Here is a 23,727-nt window from a genome sequence, read left to right as displayed (position 1 = left end):
ATCAGGGAATATTTCCGCGAAAATGTTGGTAGTGTGACATCACAGACCACCCTATGGGAGGCCCATAAGGCGACACTACGAGGTGAGTTCATAGGGATAGCGAGTAGGCGGAAAAGAGAAAAGGACAATAAAATTAAAATATTACAATCTGAATTGGCAGTCCTATCCGCCCTACATAAAAATAACAAACAAGCACAGACTCTGAAGGCCTGGCTTGATACAAAAACAAAGCTAAATTTACTGATGGCCTCCCGAGCTGGGAAGGAGATGACTTGGTCTAAATGGAAATTCCATGAAAAAGTGAACAAGCCAGATACCCCACTTGCCAATAAACTTAGAAACAAAGCCCATAACTTTCACATCCAGACAATTCGGACAAAGCAAGGTGACTACACTTCTGACCCCAAACAAATTGTAGAAGAACTTAAAACCTACTACGAGACCCTCTATGATGGGGCGAAGGTCTCCCATAACAAGACCACTCGTACGCAACTAAAAGCATTCTTGAAGGGAGCAAAGTTACCCAGATTGGGCAGAGAGGAGAGGGACGCGCTGCAGGAAGACTTTACAGGTGAGGAGCTGACAGAGGTAATTAAGTCATTGAAGCCATCCATAGCACCGGGCCCGGATGGCTTCTCCAATCTGTATAATAAAAAATTCCGGAAATTACTAGCTCCTCACCTACTTAAGCTGTTTAATTCCTTCCTGGCGGGTGCCCCAATACCTAGCCGGATGCTCCAGGTGTCTATCTCGGTGATACATAAGCAAGGGAAGGACCCAGCAGATTGCAAAAGCTATCAACCAATATCACTAATAAATTCGGACACTAAAATCTTTTCCAAGTTGTTGGCTAACCGACTAAACAAAGTTATGCCAAAGCTGGTCCACCCTGATCAGGTAGGGTTCATATGCGGGAGACAGGCAGCAGACAATACTAGACGGATTATAGATCTAATCGATCTGGTTTAAAGAAAAAATATCCCGTCTATGGCACTAGGGGGCCTATGCAGAGAGCAGCGCTAGAATAAATTGGAGAGTTTAAGAAAAAGTAGCTTTAATGGAGAGTTTTTTTCTCCATATGCAGAAAGGTCATAAAACTGCATTTAGAATCCTGTCTGCATATGGAGAGTTTCAACCGGCGATATGAGCGCTGTTGAAACTTGTGGGAAAAAAACCGCGTTTTTTTTTTTTTCTCCCCCACCGGCTGCCGAGCTCCAGCTTCTTGCTGGCGAAGCAAAATGTTGAAAATCGCGCCATTTTTTTGGCGCGAACAGCCACTAGATGGCGTTTGCGCCTCTCTGAATACGGCCGTTTTCAACACTGGAGAGATTTAGGTTCTCTCCAGCCGCGCGGCGAAATTTGTAAAGAAAAAAAAAAAATGGCGCTTTTTAATAAACTCTCCATTACCTGCCTTTTTCAAGCTATACTTCGCCAAAAAATGCCGCTTTACCTGCTAGCGCTGCTCTCTGCATGAGGCCCTAAGTCTGGATGCCGAGAAAGCCTTTGATTGGCCCTACCTGAGAGAGACGCTTGGAGAGTTTGGTATAGGGGGTAGAATGTTGGGCGCAATTCTAGCTCTTTATCAGGAACCGACGGCGAGGGTTAGACACCAGGGCTTCCCATCGGAAGAATTTCAGATAAAGAGTGGCACCAGGCAGGGATGCCCCCTGTCCCCACTTATCTTTGCCCTATGCATCGAGCCCTTGGCGGCGCATATTCGCCTCAGCCCAGACATAGCAGGAATAAAAATCCAAGAGCAGTCACACAAGGTGGCCCTGTATGCAGATGATGTTATCCTAACGTTATCAAAACCCCTTACCTCTCTGACGAATGTTTTTAGCTTGTTAGGCGAATTTAATAAGATCTCTGGTGTCAAAATTAATCAGTCCAAGTCAGAAGCCCTAAACATAAACCTGCCAAAGGTCACTGAAAAACTAATCGATGTGAATTTCAATTTCAAATGGCAAGCCTCCTCTATTAAATACCTAGGGGTTAACATTACCAAAAATTATAGAGCCCTATATAAAGCCAATTACCCCAGACTAATAAGGACCCTGAAGGAGGATCTCAGAAAATGGTCAGGCTATGCAATTTCCTGGATTGGCAGGATCCAGAGCCTCAAGCTGAATCTCCTCCCTAGAATCTTGTACCTTTTCCAGACCCTCCCGGTACAAGTGGCCAAGGATGACATCCTCCGTTTGCAGTCCTCTATGGTGAAATTCGTATGGGGTAATAAAAAACCACGCATTAAATCTAGTACGCTAATTAGACCAACTGTAAGGAGAGGACTGGCAGGACCTTGCTTGATATCGTATTTCAGAGCGGCCCAATTATCCCGAATTACTCAATGGCACATGCACCCAAGCCTGCGAAGATGGGTTGAACTGGAAAAGGAGTGCTGTGCCCCTGTGGCACTACAGGACTTAATTTGGCTGCCAAAACAGGTATTTAAAACCATGGTCGAGCCGCTAGCCGCGCTGAGCAGCGCGTTGGCAATTTGGGAGGCTACCAGGTATCGGTGCGCCCTCACGACACGGCATAACTTAATGACCCCGTTTGTGGGGAACCCTGATTTCGCTCCAGGCCTGCCGGGCAGAAACTTAGCAATCTGGAAACAGAAGGGCCTCACGAGGCTCTTGCATTTGGAGGGCAGAAGTTCTATCAAATCCTTTGAGCAAATTAAATCAGAAAAAGAGATGCCAAACTCTGATTTTTTTCGATACCTCCAGAAATGAGCATTTTAAACTAAAACTCCAAAACGCCCCAGGCGCACAAATTTTGAGCAGCTGTGTTCAAGAGGGACGGACACCACGGGAATCACTTCTAGGATCTACAGGGAGGTGGTCTGTCCTGGAACAGATGACGACTTCAAACTCAATTATAGAACTAAATGGGAGATGGACTTAAGGGAGACTCTAGAGGACGCAGACTGGGACACTATAGTACTGGCAGCAGCAAAAAGCTCTATATGCACTACTTTAAAGGAGAATGCATATAAAGTCCTGATGCGGTGGTACCTCACCCCAATGCGATTGGCAAAGTTTGTTAAGGATTATCCTCCATTGTGCCCGAAACAATGTGGGAAACAAGCAGACTTGCTGCACATGCTGTGGAATTGCACCAAAGTGGCCCCAATATGGGAGGATATTCGCAATTGGCTACAGAGAATTCTCGGACTCGCGGTCCCCTTGGACCCCTGGTTGTTCCTGCTAGGCAGACGCACCCGGGGGCTAAGCAGATCGGCGCATAAATTGATTGCACATTTTGCAACAGCCCTGAGGTGCGAAATAGCAGCATTATGGAAGCAGCCCGAGATACCCACAATCACGAAAATTAGGAATAGAATATGGTACGTTTGCCGGATGGAACAATTGACGAGTCTGGTCAATGTCACCGACACAAACTTTCTAAAAGTATGGGCCCCGTGGCTGGCCCAGTCCGATATCCCAGGGGTAGAGGCCGCCACCATACTGCTCTGTTAGCCTGAGATGCATTCTCCTTTGAAGTGCCAGTACAGACACTAAATAGGAAGGGAACAGGTAGGGCTGACAGGAATCAACACTACTCTACTAGTGCGCCAGGAGTCCAAAGAGAGGTCCTTCTCAAAGAGGATGCGAAATTTAAGAAGACAGAGGGGCCGGTGCTCCTCATGCGGTTTCCCTTCCCCCCCATCCCTCCCCCCTCCCCCCTTCAAGTGTCATTGTCTTGTCTCGTATATCAGTCGGTCACCCTTGAGAGTCAAGTTTGGTCACAATGAAAAAAAAGGGGGGAATATGGATACAAATGTAAGACAGTGTTTTGTTAGCCTATGTTGTACATGTACTATACACCCAATAAAAACTTTTGTTGAAAAAAAAAAAAAGCATAGCGTGATATCAGAAAAAATGCCTTAGTGATTTTTTGCAGCTCCCGCTCGATGTGTTTGAGCAGTAGCACAAAATCGGGAAAAAATGTCTTCCCCATATGATTTAACCAGCTTATCAAGGCTTTCTGAATAGCTACCTAGCAACATTGTGTGATAGCTGCTCAAAACCTCGACGAATTGGTTATCAAAGCTACTATAATAGGCCCCCTACAGTCTCCCGCACACACTCACAGTGTCTCAGACTCACACATTCACACTGACTCCCACACACAGAGTGCCCTCACCTGTCACATACAGCTCTCTTGTAACGCTTTGTATGGATGGGATTTCTCTTTGACTCTTTTGGCTCCAATACATACAGCTATACTCGCCCTGGCTTTCCCAGGTGACATTGTGCAGCGTGTGTGTCCCAGTGAGTGTGCTCGACAGCTCCTGCCCCTCCTTGTACAAGCGATATAAAGTGGCATCGAGTGGGGAGGGGGCGGCACATTCCAAGTTGAGAGACTCCCCCAATATAAACACAGAGTAGGGGGGCAGGAAGGTCAGCGAGGGGGACGACGACAGAGCTGAAACAAGAGAGGGGGGTTTGGTGAGAAGAGATGTACAAAAAGGATGCTCAAGTCTAAAAATTCGCAACAAACCAGAAAGTTAAAAAAAATAATTACTGCAGCAAATGGGAAAAACTGTAAAAAAAAGTATAGTGTCGTCATTTTGCTGATATTTTGAAACAGGTGACATTTCATGTTCTTTTTTAACATAACTCACAAAATTGTGAGAAAAATTATCCAACTAAAAAAACAAAAATGTTGGACATCGCTAATGGTGAAACCCTTAGGCCGCGTTTATAGCGCCGGCGACGCGACGGTCAGGCTGCGGTCGCTGGAAAAATCATATAGCGATGACTTCCAGTGATCGCGACCAAACCGTTGCGTTGCACTTACTATAAGCGCACGCGACGGCGGCAATGCATTTTTTTGCCGCGATGCCGCGTCGCTGTCATGGTCACTATAAGCGCAGCCTTAGATAACCCCATAATGCAGAATATAATCCAGCCCCAGTTACACGTCTCCTGTAATCCCTGCTCAGAATAAACACATTTTAATACATTGATACATTTAGTGACTTGCCCCCGCTGTGGCGGACGCTGCACAGACGAGAGCCCTCCCCGCAATGGCGCCGGGCCCGCTGCGAGGGGGGCCGCAGCGCTCGGGCGAGAGTTGCTCCTGCTCTCAATAGAATTGAGAGCAGGACTCGCGTCGAGCGATTAAGCACGCCCCCCCGGCGGTTCAGCCAATGAGGGCGAACCTGCCGGGTGACGTCATGGCCGCACCCCCGTCACGCCCCCCCCCCCCCCCCGGTCTCTCTGCCTGCAGTGAGCTGCAGACCGGGGAATCGGCTGAACGCACCGCCAATCTCGCGGGCTCGCGTTACAGCGGCGTTACCGGGGCCTTAGCCTTAGTTTCATTACATAAATACATAGTAGATTAGGTTGTAATATTTATTTATAACATGTTTTACCAGGAAGTAATACAGTGAGAGTTACCTCTCGTTTTTAAGCATGTCCTGGGCACAGAGTAATAAAATACATACATGAAAGTTCATGAAGTTCAACCTTTCTTAATTTAATTTCAACTGGGTGAGACACTAATCTTACATTTATAATTCCATTTATGTTCATCCAGAGGATGTAAACAAAACCCCCCAGTGACACGTTAGCCAATTATGTCTCATAAGGGGAAAAAAATCCTTCTTGGTTCCTGTAAATTGAAATCAGATTCCTCTCTGGATCAACCTAATTCTGTCCCACTTAGGCTTTAAATAGCCACTTAGGTTGTAGATAGCATGCAGCAGTTTATTTAGCTTTCTTTCTTTTGCATTGATTACACTGATACATTTACTCGGCACACGCACACAGCATCCTATAATTACGTATGCACTGTAACTCCACAGAAATCCACTTCTTGTTTTTCGGATTGGGATAGAAAAAAATGTCTGCCATTTCCCATCCAAAGGGAAGAGACGGTGTGCTGAATATTTTTAAGAGCCGAGTCTATGTGATACGCCTAATGCTGGAGGCAGGTGGTGGCTCGTGTGGGGAGAGTTATATATTCACACCTCTAAGCATCTGTAATTAGCCCAACCATCCATCCTTTACTGCTCGCTGCTGGACGCAGATACATGTTGCTATGTTGTGCTATTCTATATTACACCTCCTGTTGTATGAAGAAATCTTAGGGCTAAATGAAGTTAATGGCTGTAACGTGTATTCTGTTGTCGGAATAGTTCTTATGGAATCGCACTGCTGATTATATATGTAATTATATATGTAATTATGTCCCGGAACATCCCGATGTTAGTAATATACCAGTTAGTAAGACTCACTGTTGGTGTTCCTAAGTTATAGTGCTGTACCTATGTATGGCCCAGAATATCTTAATAGAACAGTTGGCAATACTCACTGTTGGGGGTTCTTATGTAATAATGCTGCTTAACAAATATGTCCCGGAACATCTTAATGGACCAGTTGGTGAGACTTACTGTTGGGGGTTACTATGTTGTTAGGACCACCCTCCAAAGCCCAGACCAGGACTTACCTGTCACATCGAGAGCGGTGGGGGAGCTCCTAGCTGAGTTGAGCTCCCTGCCATTCCCTGATAACCAGTACCCACAGTAATATGTCCCAGTATTCCCAGTCTGTAGGATGGGGAAGACGTACTGAGATCCCAGTGCGTCCCTGTGGCCCCCCAGCTCCAAGCGATCTTTATAGAACCTGTAACCCCCCAGGTAGAGGGTGGGTGGGTGGTCACACATCAAAGTTACAGACTCCCCTTCAAGGTAAAGTGTGTGCTGTGGATTTTTGAGCAGGGAGGGAGTGGACGGCTGGTCTGAAAGTGAGAAGAGGGATCTGTATCAGACATATACAGTACTACTCTGAACATTACACATAATATGTGCATCAGACAAGGCCATGTGGCTGGACCCTAAAATTCCTCCTATTACTCCATATAACCGCACACTATAACTCCTCCTACTGTATTACCCCATACAGTTATACCCCATAGAGATGCACAGATACCTGTACAGACACACACAGGACAGACACACACAGGACAGACACACACAGGAACAGACACACACAGGAACAGACACACACAGGAACAGACACACACAGGAACAGACACACACAGGAACAGACACACACAGGACAGACACACAGGGGCAGACACACACAGGTACAGTTACACACAGGACAGACACACACAGGACAGACACACACAGGACAGACACACACAGGAGAGACACTGGTACAAACAGTCAATAACTGATAGAAAGATGTGTACAGACCTGTGTCTTAAATATAAATACACACACAAATATACACACCAGTACCATGTGCCCACAAGTACAGCTGCACACAGACACACTTACAGTACACGTCTAAAGACGGATAGAATTAGGAAGCAATGAAACCAGCACCCCAGTGCGCTTTGCAAAAAAGTTTTAGTAAAAGGGACAAAGTTCCTCGCTAGGACTAAAACCTCAATCTTTGTGTAACACCCGTATCCCACCCGGCAGCCAGAGATAGGGGTTCAGTGAAAGATGAGCTAGGTTAGACAGTCTCTATACCTTTGGCAGGGTGTGTACCTGCTCCAAGGTGTATGGTAGCTCAGCGGTTTACCTGTCTTCTCAGGGTATCTTCTGTGGATTCGTGCCACGGCTGAAGTGAGGAGTGATGGACAAAACAAAGGCGCCAGGAACTTTTAACTTGATCTTTATTTTTCAGGACAGGTTTTTGGTTCAATAACACCCAGCACAATCTCTTGCACATAGAGGAAGTTCCACCCCAGATCCCTACATAAATCAAGGTGCGGTATCTAGTATACTTCTACTCCCAGTCCCGTCTTAACCTGGGAATTAGCCACAGATCAATCTCCGGCACAGGTCCCTACTTAAACTCTGGAGAATACCTTAACTGCATATATAATAACACCTCACTGGGCCCTGTGCCTGGGGTACCGGTACCTGTCTATAAAACAAGAAATGATGAGCTGCCCTTGCTCCACAGGACAGCATGACATGGAGACCCCCTCTCTCCCCCCCCCCCATTGATGGATATAAGTTGGGGTGCAGCATATAACAGGATCCCTGGCATTAGGGATCCCTGGAGGCTTGTCAGTGATGGTAGGTTCCTCCTTGGGGGCCTAAAGATAAGAGGGTCCGTCCCCACCGTTTATATCTGAGGAGTGGCCAACATTCTGCCCCCAGAAACAGGGCAGATTTAGGCCCCGCTCACTGTGCCTGCTACGCGACGTACCCACGTTCGGCACTCTCTAATGCTATTGTATCAGAGTTTTTAGACTATATCGACTCCTGGCGGCGAAGTGCAGCGTTGACGCTGCTGCAATTGAGGGAGGCAACTCAAGTTGTAATTTCGTGCGGCAGCAGCATCACGTGTATTCCGCCAGCCAATGAGTGAAATGTAAACACAAGGAACACCCTACCCATGTCTGGGTCCCATCTACAAGTCGCGTCATTCAGTCTGCTGGGGGTGAGCACACATCGCCCAGCAGACAGAGGTGGGCACACGCGGACGCGCGGACGCGCGGACGCCGCGTCGTGAGGCAGGCACCGTGAGCTCGGCCTTAGTAGATGTTGCAGATGTCCCTCCAGCACGTTCCAGGCATCACCGGGCCAAACGTGCAACATTTTAGTAACAATAGTGGGGAACTGACTCACATGCCTGGCCTGGTGAGACATTAACCCTGGCACTGCCGGCAGCTACCAGGGCTGACATGCAGGGCAAGGGGAGTTATTTAGCAGGGTGCTACATATGTATTAAACCTTCACTAAACTTTTCCATGCAAAGTGGCTGGAGAGCCGGCTTCATTCTTCATTGGTTTTGCTGAATCTCCACAGGTTGGAGCTTCCAGAGCACCCGTAGCAGAGCTAAGTCATTGTGAGGGCACCTATTTCTACATTCATCTAAAGACAGAGCGAGACACTCACACACAGACAGACGTCATACACACAATCTCACATTCATTCATTTAATCATGACAAATCCACACACTCACACTCTCACAGTTACAAAGTGACACACACGCACGCAAACTTTCATACATCCAGCTATCGTCTCTCACTCACACATTCACAGGCTCACATTCACACCCATATACACAGTCACATTGCACACACTCTCTCACACACTTCCTCACAAACTGACACATTCTCTTCACTCTCTCAATACAGCACTATCACAGACTCACAATCCACATACAGTACACCCATATATACCCATATATACATTCACAGGCTCTCTCACACTACGGCTGAGTTACCACATGCGCACGCACGTTCGCCACTCTTTGCTTTGGTGTGTGGGAGTTTTCAAACTGAAAACGACCCCCAGCGGCAAAGTACAGCGTTGTCGCCGTTGCACTTGAAATCACAACTTCAGTTGTCTTCTTCAAGCGGCAGCCGCGTCACGTGTACTGTGCCAGCCAATTACAAACACACACACAGTTTTTTTTTAAGTCCCTCCTCCAATCGCATAAATCTGTCTGCTGGGGATGAGCACACATCGCCCAGCAGAGAGGCACACTCACACATGAACACTTACTCACACATAGAGTGCCCTTACCTGTCATCCTATTACTCCATATAACACCTTCTATAAATCCTCCTATTATTCCATAGAACCGCTCCCTATAACTCATCCCATTGACCATATAAATCCTATATATAATACCTTCAGTTGCTTTATATATATGCTTCATAGAACTCCACCTATTACTCCATATCACCCCTCCTCCCTATAACTCCTATTACCCCATATAACCTCTCCCTAAATCTCCTCTTGCTTCCTATAACTGCTCCCATCTCTTCATATAACCCCACTATATAATTCCTCTGATTGTTCCATATAACTGCTGCCTATAACTCCTCCTATTTCCCCATATTACCTCTCACTATAACTCCTCCTATTACCCCATATAACCTCTCACTATAACTCCTCCTATTACCCCATATAACCTCTCACTATAACTCCTCCTATTACCCCATATAACCTCTCACTATAACTCCTCCTATTTCCCCATATAACCGCTCCCTATAACTCCTCCTATTGCCCCATATAACCTCTCACTATAACTCCTCCTATTTCCCCATATAACTGATCCCTATAACTCCTCCAATTGCTCACTATAACTCCTCCTATTTCCCCATATAACCCCTCCTATTACCCCATAAAACCTCTCCCTATAACTCCTCCTATTAGCCAATAAAACCTCTCCCTATAACTCCTCCTATTGCCCCATATATAATGCCCCCTCACTATAACTCCTCCCATTGCTTACTATAACTCCTCCTATTGCCCCATATAACCTCTCACTATAACTCCTCCCATTGCTTACTATAACTCCTCCTATTGCTCCATATATCCCCCTCTATAAATTGTTCTCAGGATCCACTTGTAATAACCCTCCTTACCCAGAACATACAGGGACACGGCAGGGCTCAGAGCAGATTTCTGCTGCCCCCTTGCATCTGACACCCAGTATTGACAGGTGTAGGATCCAGCACTGCCTCTGTTCATGCTAACGATCTTGTATTTCTTCCCAGAAGGATCCTCCTTGCTGTGCACCTCCAAACCATCCTGAAAGAATCGGTAGCCCCCAACTCTGAAGGGAGCAGTGACCTGACACAGCAGAGAGGCCGACTCTCCGGTCAGGTACGTGGCATAGCCAGCCGAGAAAGTGATCGACGGAGGAACAAGGGCAGCTGGAAGAGGTAAGGAGAGCGGTTAGCACAGGAAGCAAAGTGTGCAGAGGAAGAATGTGTGTGTGTGTGTGCAGAGGAGGCGTGTGTGTGTGTGCAGAGGAGGCGTGTGTGTGTGCAGAGGAGGTATGTGTGTGCAGAGGAGGTGTGTGTGTGTACAGAGGAGGCATGAGTGTGTGTGTGTGCAGAGGAGGCATGTGTGTGCAGAGGAGGTATGTGTGTACAGAGGAGGCATGTGTGTGTGTGTGTGTACAGAGGAGGCATGAGTGTGTGTGTGTGTGCAGAGGCGGCATGTGTGCATAGGCTGTGTGTGTGTGTGTACAGAGGAGGCATGAGTGTGTGTGTGTGTGTGCAGAGGCGGCATGTGTGCAGAAACTGTGTGTGTACAGAGGAGGCGTGTGTGTGTGTGTGTGTGTGTGTGCAGAGGCGCATGTGTGCAGAGGCTGTGTGTGTGTGTGCAGAGGAGGCATGTGTGCAGAGGAGGCGTGTGTGTGCAGAGGAGACATGTGTGTGCAGATGAGGTGTGTGTATGTGTGTGCGCAGAGGAGGTGCATGTGTGTGAGCAGAGGAGGCATGTGTGTGTGCAGAGGGGGCGTGTGTGTGTGCAGAGGAGGCGTGTGTGTGTGCAGAAGAGGCGTGTGTGCAGAGGAGGTGCGTGCGTGTGTGTGGCGGATGAGTGTGTGTGTGTGTGTAGAGGAAGCATGTGTGTGTGTGCAGAGGGGGCATGTGTGTGCAGAGGAGGGATGTGTGTGTGCAGAGGAGGTGTGTGTGTGTGTGCAGAGGAGGCGTTTGTGTGTGCAGAGGAGGCGTGTGTGCAGAGGAGACGTGTGTGTGTGTGCAGAGGAGGCGTTTGTGTGTGCAGAGGAGGCGTGTGTGCAGAGGAGACGTGTGTGTGTGTGGTGGATGTGTGTGTGTAGATGATGAGTGTGTGTGTGCAGAGGAAGCATGTGTGTGTGTGCAGAGGGTGTGTGTGTGTGTGTGTGTGTGTGTGTGTACAGAGGAGGCATGAGTGTGTGTGTGTGTGTGTGTGTGTGTGTGTGTGTGCAGAGGCGGCATGTGTGTGCAGAGGCTGTGTGTGTGTGTGTGTGTGTGTGTGTACAGAGGAGGCATGAGTGTGTGTGTGTGTGTGTGTGCGCAGAGGTGGCATGTGTGTGCAGAGGCTGTGTGTGTGTGTACAGAGGAGGCATGAGTGTGTGTGTGTGTGTGTGTGCAGAGGCAGTGTGTGTGTGTGTGTGCAGAGGAGGCATGTGTGTTCAGATGAGGTGTGTGTGTGCACAGAGGAGGTGCGTGTGTGTGTGTGCAGAGGAGGCGTGTGTGTGCAGAAAAAACAGAGAAAATACTGTGCGCTACTATCTAACCCAGAATTTAGAATATAAATATAGTGCAGTGACTAAACCACATAAATAAGTGACCAAGAAATAAATCACAATAACCACAGTGAGGGTGTATATATGAAGAAAATTATATCACATAACCGTGTATTTGTAGAGGCGTCTGCTGCTATAAACACAGGGGGTGGCTCAGCACCCCCCACACTCTAAGAAATGGAAACAAAAGAAACAGCGCACAACGCCAAATAGTGAAGCAAGTAATGCTATGTATTAGTAATTACAGGGTAATAAATCTGCGTACATCAAAACAGTGGAATAGGTGCATTTAGTGTGTTTCACACAAGTTACCACTCAGCAACTGTTGTCAGAAGAGTCTGCAGCTTGCTTCTCTTAGCGGGGGCGCTACGTTGGTTCAGGAGCAGGATTAATGTCCAAAACATCTCATCCAGCAGTACATCGCTCCCAAGGGGATTTCCCTTTACAGCAACCACGCTCCGTTGCAGGTATTGGTGCTTGGTGGGACCGCTCGCTCTTCCAAGCCGTCTGGTGCAGCTCGTGTAGCTCAGCGAGCAGATCCACTGTACGGGGGTGAGACCTCAGCTCTGCAAGGGTACACTCGGCGTGCCACGATGTCGCTCCGTCACGGGATACTGCGTGATGACGTCACAGTCTCCGCAGCAGCGAGGGAACCGGCAGGGAGGCAGTCAAAGTCTCTCAAATGCCCAAAATTACCACTGGGAGTAATACTAGCAGGGTGAAGCCAATGGAGGCAATGGCAATATTAAGGCACTAGATAAAAATCATCCAACATGTTTCGTAGAATAAACTACTTCTTCAGGGAATAATTTAGCCATTACCCAGAGGTCTTAAGTACCTAACAAAGATGTCTCATTGGTCAAACAATTAAAAATGTACCAATCATCTAGACTAGGTAATGGTTAAAGTGATAGGGAAGATGAAATCATTACTTTTAAAACAACAACTTTATTAACTACATACATAATAAAAAGATTTTATAAACATATAAACTAAACCTAGCATAAATAATTAAAAACATGCTGGAATAAAAGAAACACAATATTAGTACTAAAATAGATAGTATCAAAAAATACATATAAAAGATGCAACTAGAAGTAACAATATAAATACGTATAGACAATAGAACAGAGCAGGGAAAACAGAGATGCACGCCGAGTGTACCCTTGCAGAGCTGAGGTCTTACCCCCGTACAGTGGATCTGCTCGCTGAGCTACACGAGCTGCACCAGACGGCTTGGAAGCGCGAGCGGTCCCACCAAGCACCAATACCTGCAACGGAGCGTGGTTGCTGTAAAGGGAAATCCCCTTGGAAGCGATGTACTGCTGGATGAGGGGTTTTGGACATTAATCCTGCTCCTGAACCAACGTAGCGCCCCCGCTGAGAGAAGCAAGCTGCAGACTCTTCTGACAACAGTTGCTGAGTGGTAACTTGTGTGAAACACACTAAATGCACCTATTGCACTGTTTTGATGTACGCAGATTTATTACCCTGTAATTAATAATACATAGCATTACTTGCTTCACTATTTGGCGTTGTGCGCTGTTTCTTTTGTTTCCATTTCTTAGAGTGTGTGTGCAGAGGAGGCTTGTGTGCGCAGAGGAGGTGCGTGTGTGTGTGAGCAGAGGAGGCATGTGTGTGTGCAGAGGGGACGTGTGTGGATGTGTGTGGATGTGTGTGCGTGCGCAGAGGAGGCGTGTGTGTGTGTGCAGAGGAGGCGTGTGTGCAGAGGAGGTGCGCGCGTGTGTGTGGAGGATGTGTGTGTGTGTGGTGGATGAGTGTGTGTGTGTATGTAGAGGATGAGTGAGTGTGTGTGCAGAGGAAGCATGTGTGTGTGTGCAGAGGAGGGATGTGTGTGTGCAGAGGAGGCGTGTGCGTGTATGTGTGCAGAGGAGGCGTGTGTGTGCAGAGGAGGCATGTGTGCAGAGGAGACGCATGTGTGGTGGATGAGTGTGTGTGTGTAGATGAGTGTGTGTGTGCAGAGGAAGCATGTGTGTGTGCAATGGGGCATGTGTGTGTGCAGAGGGGGCATGTGTGTGTGTGCAGAGGGGGCATGTGTGTGTGTGCAGAGGAGGCATGTGTGTGTGTGCAGAGGAGGCATGTGTGTGTGCAGAGGAGGCGTGTGTGTGTGTGTGTGTGTGTGTGTGTGTGTGTGTGTGTGTGTGCGTGTGTGTGTGTGTGTGTGTGTGTGTGCAGAGGAGGTGTGTGTGTGTGAAGAGGAGGTATGTGTGTACAGAGGAGGCATGAGTGTACAGAGGAGGCATGAGTGTGTGTGTGTGTGCAGAGGCGGCATGTGTGTGCAGAGGAGGTGTGTGTGTGTGTGTGTGTGTGTGCAGAGGAGGCATGTGTGCTATGGAGGTGTGTGTGTTTGTGTGAAGAGGAGGTGTGTGTGTGTGCAGAGGAGGCATGTGTGTGCAGATGAGGTGTGTGTGTGCGCAGAGGAGGCGTGTCTGTGTGTGTGTGTGTCTGTGTGTGTGTGTGTGTGTGTGTGTGTGTGTGTGTGTGTGTGTGTGTGTGTGTGTGAGCAGAGGAGGCGTGTGTGTGCAGAGGAGGTATGTGTGTACAGAGGAGGTGTGTGTGTGTACAGAGGAGGCATGAGTATGTGTGTGTGTGTGTGTGTGTGTGTGTGTGAGCAGAGGAGGTATGTGTGTACAGAGGAGGTGTGTGTGTGTACAGAGGAGGCATGAGTATGTGTGTGTGTGTGTGTGTGTGTGTGTGTGTGTGTGTGTGTGTGTGTGTGTGTGTGTGTGTGTGTGTGAGTAGAGGAGGCATGTGTGTGCAGATGGTGTGTCTGTGTGTGCAGGGGAGGCATGTGTGTGTGTATGTGTGTGCGCAGAGGAGGCGCGTGTGTGTGAGCAGAGGAGGCATATGTGTGTGCAGAGGGGGCGTGTGTGTGTGTGTGTGTGTGTGTGCAGAAGAGGTGCGCACGTGTGTGTGTGTGGAGGATGACTGTGTGTGTGTGGTGGATGAGTGTGTGTGTGTGTGTGTGTAGAGGATGAGTGTGTGTGTGCAGAGGAAGCATGTGTGTGTGTGCAGAGGAGGCATGTGTGTGCAGAAGCGGCATGTGTGTGTGTGTGTGTGTGTGTGTGTGTGTGTGTGTGTGTGTGTGTGTGTGTGTGTAGAGGCGGCATGTATGTGCAGAGGCTGTGTGTGTGTGTGTGTGTGTGTGTGTGTGTGTGTGTGTGTGTGTGTGTGTGTGTGTGTGTGTGTGTGTGTGTGTGTGTGTGTGTGTGTGTGTGTGTGTGCAGAGGAGGCGTGTGTGTAGAGGAGGCATGTGTGTGCAGATGAGGTGTCTGTGTGTGCATGGGAGGCATGTGTGTGTGTATGTGTGTGCGCAGAGGAGGCGCGTGTGTGTGAGCAGAGGAGGCATATGTGTGTGCAGAGGGGGCGTGTGTGTGTGTGTGTGTGTGTGTGCAGAAGAGGTGCGCACGTGTGTGTGTGTGGAGGATGACTGTGTGTGTGTGTGGTGGATGAGTGTGTGTGTGTGTGTGTGTAGAGGATGAGTGTGTGTGTGCAGAGGAAGCATGTGTGTGTGTGCAGAGGAGGCATGTGTGTGCAGAGGAGGAATGTGTGTGTGCAAAGGAGGCGTGTGCGTGTGCGTGTATGTGCAGAGGAGGCGTGTGTGCAGAGGAGGCGCGTGTGTGTGTGTGTGTGGTGAGTGAGTGCGTGTGTGTGTGTGTGTGTAGAGGATGAGTGTGTGTAGAGGATGAGTGTGTGTGTGCAGAGGAAGCATGTGTGTGTGTGCAGAGGGGGCATATGTGTGTGTGTGCAGAGGAGGCATGTGTGTGTGTGCAGAGGAGGCATGTGTGTGTGTGTGCAGAGGAGGCGTGTGTGTGTGTGCAGAGGAGGCGTGTGTGTGTGCAGAGTAGGTATGTGTGTACAGAGGAGGCATGTGTGTGTACAGAGGAGGCATGTGTGTGTGTGTGCAGAGGAGGCATGTGTGTGTGTGCAGAGGAGGCATGTGTGTGCAGAGGCGACATGTATGTGCAGAGGAGGTGTGTGTGTGTGTGTGCAGAGGAGGCATGTGTGCAGAGGAGGCATGTGTGTGCAGTTTAGGTGTGTGTGTACAGAGGAGGTGTGTGTGTGTGTGTGTGTGTGTGTGTGTGTGTGTGGTGTGTGTGTGTGTGTGTGCAGAGGCGGCATGTGTGTGCAGAGGAGGTGTGTGTGTGTGTGCAGAGGAGGCGTGTGCGTGTATGTGTGCAGAGGAGGCGTGTGTGTGCAGAGGAGGCATGTGTGCAGAGGAGACGCATGTGTGGTGGATGAGTGTGTGTGTGTAGATGAGTGTGTGTGTGCAGAGGAAGCATGTGTGTGTGCAATGGGGCATGTGTGTGTGCAGAGGGGGCATGTGTGTGTGCAGAGGAGGCGTGTGTGTGTGTGTGTGTGTGCAGAGGAGGTGTGTGTGTGTGAAGAGGAGGTATGTGTGTACAGAGGAGGCATGAGTGTACAGAGGAGGCATGAGTGTGTGTGTGTGCAGAGGCGGCATGTGTGTGCAGAGGAGGTGTGTGTGTGTGTGTGTGTGCAGAGGAGGCATGTGTGCTATGGAGGTGTGTGTGTTTGTGTGAAGAGGAGGTGTGTGTGTGTGCAGAGGAGGCATGTGTGTGCAGATGAGGTGTGTGTGTGAGCAGAGGAGGCGTGTGTGTGCAGAGGAGGTATGTGTGTACAGAGGAGGTGTGTGTGTGTACAGAGGAGGCATGAGTATGTGTGTGTGTGTGTGTGTGTGTGAGCAGAGGAGGCGTGTGTGTGCAGAGGAGGTATGTGTGTACAGAGGAGGTGTGTGTGTGTACAGAGGAGGCATGAGTATGTGTGTGTGTGTGTGTGTGTGTGTGTGTCTGTGTGTGTGTGTGTGTGTGTGTGTGTGTGTGTGTGTGTGTGTGTGTGTGTGTGTGTGTGTGTGTGTGTGTGTGTGTGTGCAGAAGCGGCATGTGTGTGCAGAGGCTTTGAGTGTGTGTGTGTGTGTGTGTGTGTGTGTGTGTGTGTGTGTGTGTGTGTGTGTGTGTGTGTGTGTGTGTGTGTGTGTGTGTGTGTGTGTGTAGAGGCGGCATGTATGTGCAGAGGCTGTGTGTGTGTGTGTGTGTGTGTGTGTGTGTGTGTGTGTGTGTGCAGAGGAGGCGTGTGTGTAGAGGAGGCATGTGTGTGCAGATGAGGTGTCTGTGTGTGCAGGGGAGGCATGTGTGTGTGTATGTGTGTGCGCAGAGGAGGCGCGTGTGTGTGAGCAGAGGAGGCATATGTGTGTGCAGAGGGGGCGTGTGTGTGTGTGTGTGTGTGTGTGCAGAAGAGGTGCGCACGTGTGTGTGTGTGGAGGATGACTGTGTGTGTGTGTGGTGGATGAGTGTGTGTGTGTGTGTGTGTAGAGGATGAGTGTGTGTGTGCAGAGGAAGCATGTGTGTGTGTGCAGAGGAGGCATGTGTGTGCAGAGGAGGAATGTGTGTGTGCAAAGGAGGCGTGTGCGTGTGCGTGTATGTGCAGAGGAGGCGTGTGTGCAGAGGAGGCGCGTGTGTGTGTGTGTGTGGTGAGTGAGTGCGTGTGTGTGTGTGTGTAGAGGATGAGTGTGTGTAGAGGATGAGTGTGTGTGTGCAGAGGAAGCATGTGTGTGTGTGCAGAGGGGGCATATGTGTGTGTGTGTAGAGGAGGCATGTGTGTGTGTGCAGAGGAGGCATGTGTGTGTGTGTGTGTGCAGAGGAGGCGTGTGTGTGTGTGCAGAGGAGGCGTGTGTGTGTGTGCAGAGTAGGTATGTGTGTACAGAGGAGGCGTGTGTGTACAGAGGAGGCATGTGTGTGTGTGTGCAGAGGAGGCATGTGTGTGTGTGCAGAGGAGGCATGTGTGTGCAGAGGCGACATGTATGTGCAGAGGAGGTGTGTGTGTGTGTGTGCAGAGGAGGCATGTGTGCAGAGGAGGCATGTGTGTGCAGTTTAGGTGTGTGTGTACAGAGGAGGTGTGTGTATGTGTGTGTGTGTGTGTGTGTGGTGTGTGTGTGTGTGCAGAGGCGGCATGTGTGTGCAGAGGAGGTGTGTGTGCGTGTGCAGAGGAGGCATGTGGGCAGAGGAGGCATGTGTGTGCAGATTAGGTGTGTGTGTGTGTGTGTGTGTGTGCAGAGGAGGCGTGTGTGTGTGTAGAGGAGGTGTGTGTGTGCAGAGGAGGCATGTGTGCAGAGGAGGCATTTGTGTGCAGATTAGGTGTGTGTGTGTACAGAGGAGGCATGAGTGTGTGTGTGTGTGTGTGTGTGTGTGTGCAGAGGAGGCATGTGTACAGAGGAGGCATGTGTGTGCAGATTAGGTGTGTGTGTGTGTGTGTGTGTGTGTGTGTGTGTGCAGAGGAGGCATGTGTGTGTATGTGTGTGCGCAGAGGAGGCGTGTGTGAGCAGAGGAGGCATGTGTGTGTGCAGAGGGGGCGTGTGTGTGTGTGCAGAGAAGGTGTGTGTGTGCAAAGGAGGTGTGTGTGTGTGTGTGTGTGCAGAGGAGGCGTGTGTGCAGAGGAGGTGCGCGTCTGTGTGTGAGTGTAGGATGAGTGTGTGTGCGTATGTGTGTGTAGTGGATGAGTGAGTGTGTGTGTGTGTGTGTAGAGGATGTGTGTGTGCAGAGGAGTCATGTGTGTGTGCAGAGGAGGCATGTGTGTGTGTGTGTATGTGTGTGTGGAGGAGGAGTCAAGTGAGTGTGCAGAGGAGATGTCTGTATGTGTGTAGAGGAGGCATGTGTTTGTGTAGAGGATCTGTGTGTGTGTGTGTGTGTGTGTGTGTGTGTGTGTGTGTGTGTGTGTGTGTGTGTGTGTGTGTGTGTGTGTGTGTGTGTGTGTGTGTGTGTGTGTGTGTGTGTGTGTAGCGAGATTGGGTGCTGAGATTAGTACAGGGTGCTGTGTGCACAGTGGTTACAGTAGGGTTAGTACGGGGTGCTGTGTTCACAGGAGTTACAGTAGGGTTAGTACAGGGTGCTGTGTGCACAGGAGTGACAGTAGGGTTAGTACAGGGTGCTTTGTCTGCAGAGAGAGAGCTGGGACAAGTAGAGGATGCTGTGTGTGCAAAGGCATAGCTGTGTGTTGCCTTTGCTTGGTATAATTCGTGATGGCTTCTCACACACTGACCTTCATACGAGTTGAGCTCCCTCAGTAGATAGAGTGAGAGGTAGAAGCAGCCTCGGAGGATCCAGTGCATGGCAGAGCGTCACTGCAGAGTCCGGACTAGATACAGAGTCCCTGGAACTGGGAGTATCACAGAGCAGAGGTGCACAGCATGTCCAGGGACCCTGGGAGACAAAGGGAAGCTTTAAGGGGGGAATCTCTCTGCCTTTTTCATTCTCTCTCTCTCTCTGGACAAGAAACAGATAATGAACTAAATAGTATAGATGGGGAAATAGCAAGGTGTCATGGAGGTAGAATGGGGGCAAGTGGGAGTTTGGCAAGCAGCGAGACACCCATATTAGAACATAATACTAGAAAACTGCTAAAGACCAAACTAGTAATGGACCTGGTCCATAAAAACAATGGGAACCCGGGTAAAAAATAAAAACTAGCCGGCCGGGTACGTTTGGTGGGGGGGAAGAGGAGGAGGACAGCAGCCGGTGGCGGAAGGAGAGGAAGATGGCAGCCTGCAGAGGATTTTGCAACATCATCATACATCTCTGGCCAATACAACCCGGACAAAATACGATCCATTACAATGAATGGGAACAGGTTTTTGGGGGTGCTTAAGGACAATTACATGACCCCAATGATTAAGGAACCAACCAGGAGAGGGGCAGTTCTGGATTTCGTCATATCAAACAATGTAGAAGTAATACCAAATATTCAAGTCTTGGAACATTTGGGTAACAGTGATCATAACATGGTCTCATCTGAACTAAATTATCAAAAAACAGATTGCTTTGGTTCAAGACCTTAAACATTAGAACGGCAGGTTTTAATAAACTGGGTCTAATCTACATGTAATACATTGGGATGATGCTTTTCCAGGGAAAAATGTAGAATATAAATGGGCAGTCTTTAAAACATTGTTAGAAAAGCACACAAATCAGTATATACCCATGGGTAATAAGTATAAAAGAAATGTCAAAACCAATGTGGCTAAATAAACAGCAGAATCCTTGATAGAGAAGGATTTAGGAGTGCTTGTAGACAGCAGGCGTAGCAATAGTATCCAAAGTCATGCAGTAGCTGCAAAGGCAAACAAGATCTTATCTTATAGAAACAAGGGAGGGATAGGGAGTGATCACAGGACCATACCAATTGAGTAATGTAATCAAATATTTAAGTGAGGTAATCAAAAGGATGGGTGCAAACTGTGAACTGAAAAGTGAATCAGAAAAGGGGGGAAGGGAAACACAAAAATGACTGTGCACCCTAAAAGAATTCACTTATATGCACACCAAACTAGTGTAAAAATTAACTTTTAATAAATTCCTTAAAACATATATTACCAAAGTAATGTATAATGTGGATTAAAAATGTATTAAATCAGAAATATCTGGCATCCATGACTTTGATTATTGAATTGTGCTGTCCCAGATGTCTACTTAATAATAGTGGGATACAAGAGACAGGGGATGCTAGAAGTCAGGGTGTTAACCCCTCTGGAACAACGATGAGACCCAGTAGTGAAATTATATAGTTGTTCATAAGTAGGTGGCCAGCAACTAAAGCTTCCTTGCTGGATAGACCAGCACTGCGCACTGCAATGAAGGCTTAAGTGTGTTAAAGTGCAATAGCCTGGATAGTAAAGCTAGCACATACAGTGTAGGGATAATACAAACACTGCAACATACGTCAGACACAGCAGTGCTGGGGTGAATAGCACATAAAATAACTGTGGAAACACCTCACATAGAGTGCAAGGGAAGCAGGCACACAAACTATGGAAATAAATAAATAAACAGCTAACTACTAGGGTCTATAAGGTTAGAACCAGGAGACTACAGACACTACATTAAAACAGCTCCAAGTAGGAGACTGACAACATTGCGCGTCCAACGCGCGTTTCCCTCCAGCAAAGGAGCTTCTTCAGGGACAAATTTTACTGGGGGAGAGAGGTCTGAACCCTTTTATACCCCTTCAATACCCTAATTACAAAATCAATTGCTATCAGCTGTTTGCACATGCGCACTAATCACACTCACAGACTGACTCAGCAAAGTAATCAAACTCCAATAAATGAATTATCAAAGATAGTCCCATTGTTTATACCTTTATTCAAACATATTCCCATCATAAACCGGCTGTTCTTAGGGTTTTTAAGTCCATAAACCTGTGATCGCCATATCCAGTGTCTACTGCGCATGTGCAGGGACTTAAACAGTATTTTAGTTCTAGTCCGTGCGCGTCGCGCATGCGCGGGGACTTAGGTGTATTTCCAATCTTTCCGGCTCCATTGCGCATGCGCGAGAACATAGAGAGCATTTCTATATTTATGCCGTTACATTGCGCGTTGTATCGTGCCTCCGCGCATGCGCAAGAACTTAGAATTATGGACGGTCTTCCCTCCGTAATGGTGCGCATGCGTTGGGACTTAGAAATAGTTCCTGAAAATTACATAGAGCGCTAGTGCGAGCTGCGCATGCGTAAGAACTTAGAATTTATTATAGCGATCTTTGTGTAATGCGCATGCGCATGCGCGGACACTTAGAAATTTTTCGGCGATTTCTGGTAATTTGTATTGCGCATGCCCGAGGACTTAGGAAATATGTCAGAAACTGCCCAAACATGATACTAGTCCATGGGAGTTCAAGATTCCTCAGGGGAGTAGGATGTGCATGGATAAAATTAGGATTAAGCACATACAAGGGGTACTGAGTGTAGATTAAAGATAAGGGTGTACAGAACCTGTGTTTCACATATTGTATTGGTTGACAAATGCAAATAAAATTATTTGCAGTCCCCCATATGTATAAAACACAGTGTGTCAACTTTCAATGCAGTGTTGGATACACCAATTAAACAATTTGAAAAAGTGTGACTGTATATGTGTCTATAATTTATTGTCTCTGCTCGTTATATATAACACATATACACACATTACACAGATACTAAACCCGCTACAGGGTTTAGAGCTTAAGTATTATAGTCACTAGTCTAAATAATAATAATACTGTAATCTATTTATTATTTCAATACCAAGGCTGGAAATTGTCATAGTGGACAATGATAATGACAAAACTGGATATCGGAGAGACAAGAAAAATGTATATATACATAATGTGAGTTGATGGCAGGGAACATATGTTCGACCAGATAGTCCCTTGCTTAAATGAAGGGCGTAAAAGTAAACCCCTCATTAAGACCGTTGGGGCTCCTAGTTTTTAGCTTGTAGATCCATTCTGCTTCGATACGAAGCAGGGATTGTTCAGTGTTTCCACCTCTCATGGGACATTTCAACTGATAGATGCCCATGAATTTGATGGCATTAATGTCGCCGTCATGACATTGTGTAACATGTCTAGCCACGGATGTCTCAGCAGAGTGTTTGATGGAATTAATGTGTTCAAGAACACGTCTGCGTAGCTGTCTGGTCGTCTTACCAACGTATCTCTTACCACAGTTACATGTGATAAGGTAGATAACGTTGGTGGTGCGGCAATTAATAAAACTATCCACACAGAATTGTGAAGTATTGTCATGATTGGCGAATGTTTTGCCAACATTGATGTGTCTGCAAGCTTTACATCCCTGGCAACGGTACATGCCTTTCACGGGACTCAACCAAGTGGTGGTCCTTGCCCGCTGGAAGTGGCTGTTCACTAGGGAATCCCGTAGGTTCCTAGACCGCCTGCTGGTAATAATGGGTCTAGGGCCAATAACTTTCGCCAGGTCGTCATCTGCCTGGAGAAGATGCCAATGTCTAGCAAAGATCTGTTTAATGGCCCATCATCTTTTATTAAAGGTGCCGATGACTCTGATTGTTTTATCCTGTACCTTCTCCTTATTACTGGACAGGAGTGAGGCCCTATCACTGTGTAGTGCCCGATGGTAAGCCTTATTCAATGTTTTGATGCTATAACCACGGTTGAGGAACCTAGATCGAAGTTCTTTGGATTGAGTGGTAAATTCTTCGATCGTAGAGCAGTTACGCCGGAGACGGAGGTACTGCCCTATTGGAATACCCGCTACCAAACTCCTGGGATGCTGTCTCTGTGCCAGTAACAAACTGTTGGTTGCTGTGCTTTTCCTAAACACCTTAGTTTGTATGTTACTCTCATGATCAACATAGATGTTCAAATCTAGGAATGTTATTGAGGTGGTACTCAGCACGGTGGTAAGCCTCAAGTTCAGCGTGTTTGTATTCAGCTTCTCAACAAATTCATGCAACAGTTGACTGGTTCCTTCCCAGAGTAGCAGGATATCATCTATGTACCTGATCCACATAGAGATGTGGTCAGTGTACATAGATAATTCCTCATTAAAAACGTAGGTACGCTCCCACCAGCCCAGGTACAAGTTGGCATACGTTGGTGCACAGGCTGTGCCCATTGCCGTACCTTGGGTCTGGTGGTAATACAGCCCATCGAAAACAAAGTAATTGTGTGTTAGAACGTAGTTCAGTAGGTCTAACACGAATGAGTTATGTCTATTGAACCTACGGTCCCTAGTTGTTAGAAAATGTCTGACAGCAGTAAGACCATTCTTGTGGACGATGGAAGTATATAATGATTCAACATCTAAGCTCACAAGGATGGTCTGAGATGTAACATGGATGCCATCCAGTCTCTTTAGTGTGTCTTTCGTATCCTGTACATACGA

At 47.8% G+C, this 23,727-nt stretch overlaps 1 protein-coding gene across 2 annotated transcripts in view; it reads right to left on the bottom strand.

Annotated features, from left to right (window-relative positions):
• The window catches only part of LOC142465182 (Fc receptor-like protein 5), a 142,236-nt gene that overhangs the window by 52,690 nt on the left and 65,819 nt on the right, over positions 1-23,727 (bottom strand). For both annotated transcript variants that reach the window (XM_075569151.1, XM_075569153.1), the window contains exons 2-5: positions 19,084-19,244; positions 10,355-10,645; positions 6,460-6,750; positions 4,150-4,431 (exon numbers count right to left, since the gene is read on the bottom strand). In XM_075569151.1, coding sequence (XP_075425266.1) covers positions 4,150-4,431; positions 6,460-6,750; positions 10,355-10,645; positions 19,084-19,153 — 934 coding nt within the window. In that variant the 5' untranslated portion in view covers positions 19,154-19,244. The remainder of the gene's footprint in view (positions 1-4,149; positions 4,432-6,459; positions 6,751-10,354; positions 10,646-19,083; positions 19,245-23,727) is intronic.

Source organism: Ascaphus truei, chromosome 13 (genome assembly GCF_040206685.1).
Source record: "Ascaphus truei isolate aAscTru1 chromosome 13, aAscTru1.hap1, whole genome shotgun sequence".
NCBI classification, from domain to species: domain Eukaryota; kingdom Metazoa; phylum Chordata; class Amphibia; order Anura; family Ascaphidae; genus Ascaphus; species Ascaphus truei.
Note: the sequence above shows the minus strand (reverse complement) of the source record. Positions and strands in the feature narration are given on the sequence as shown.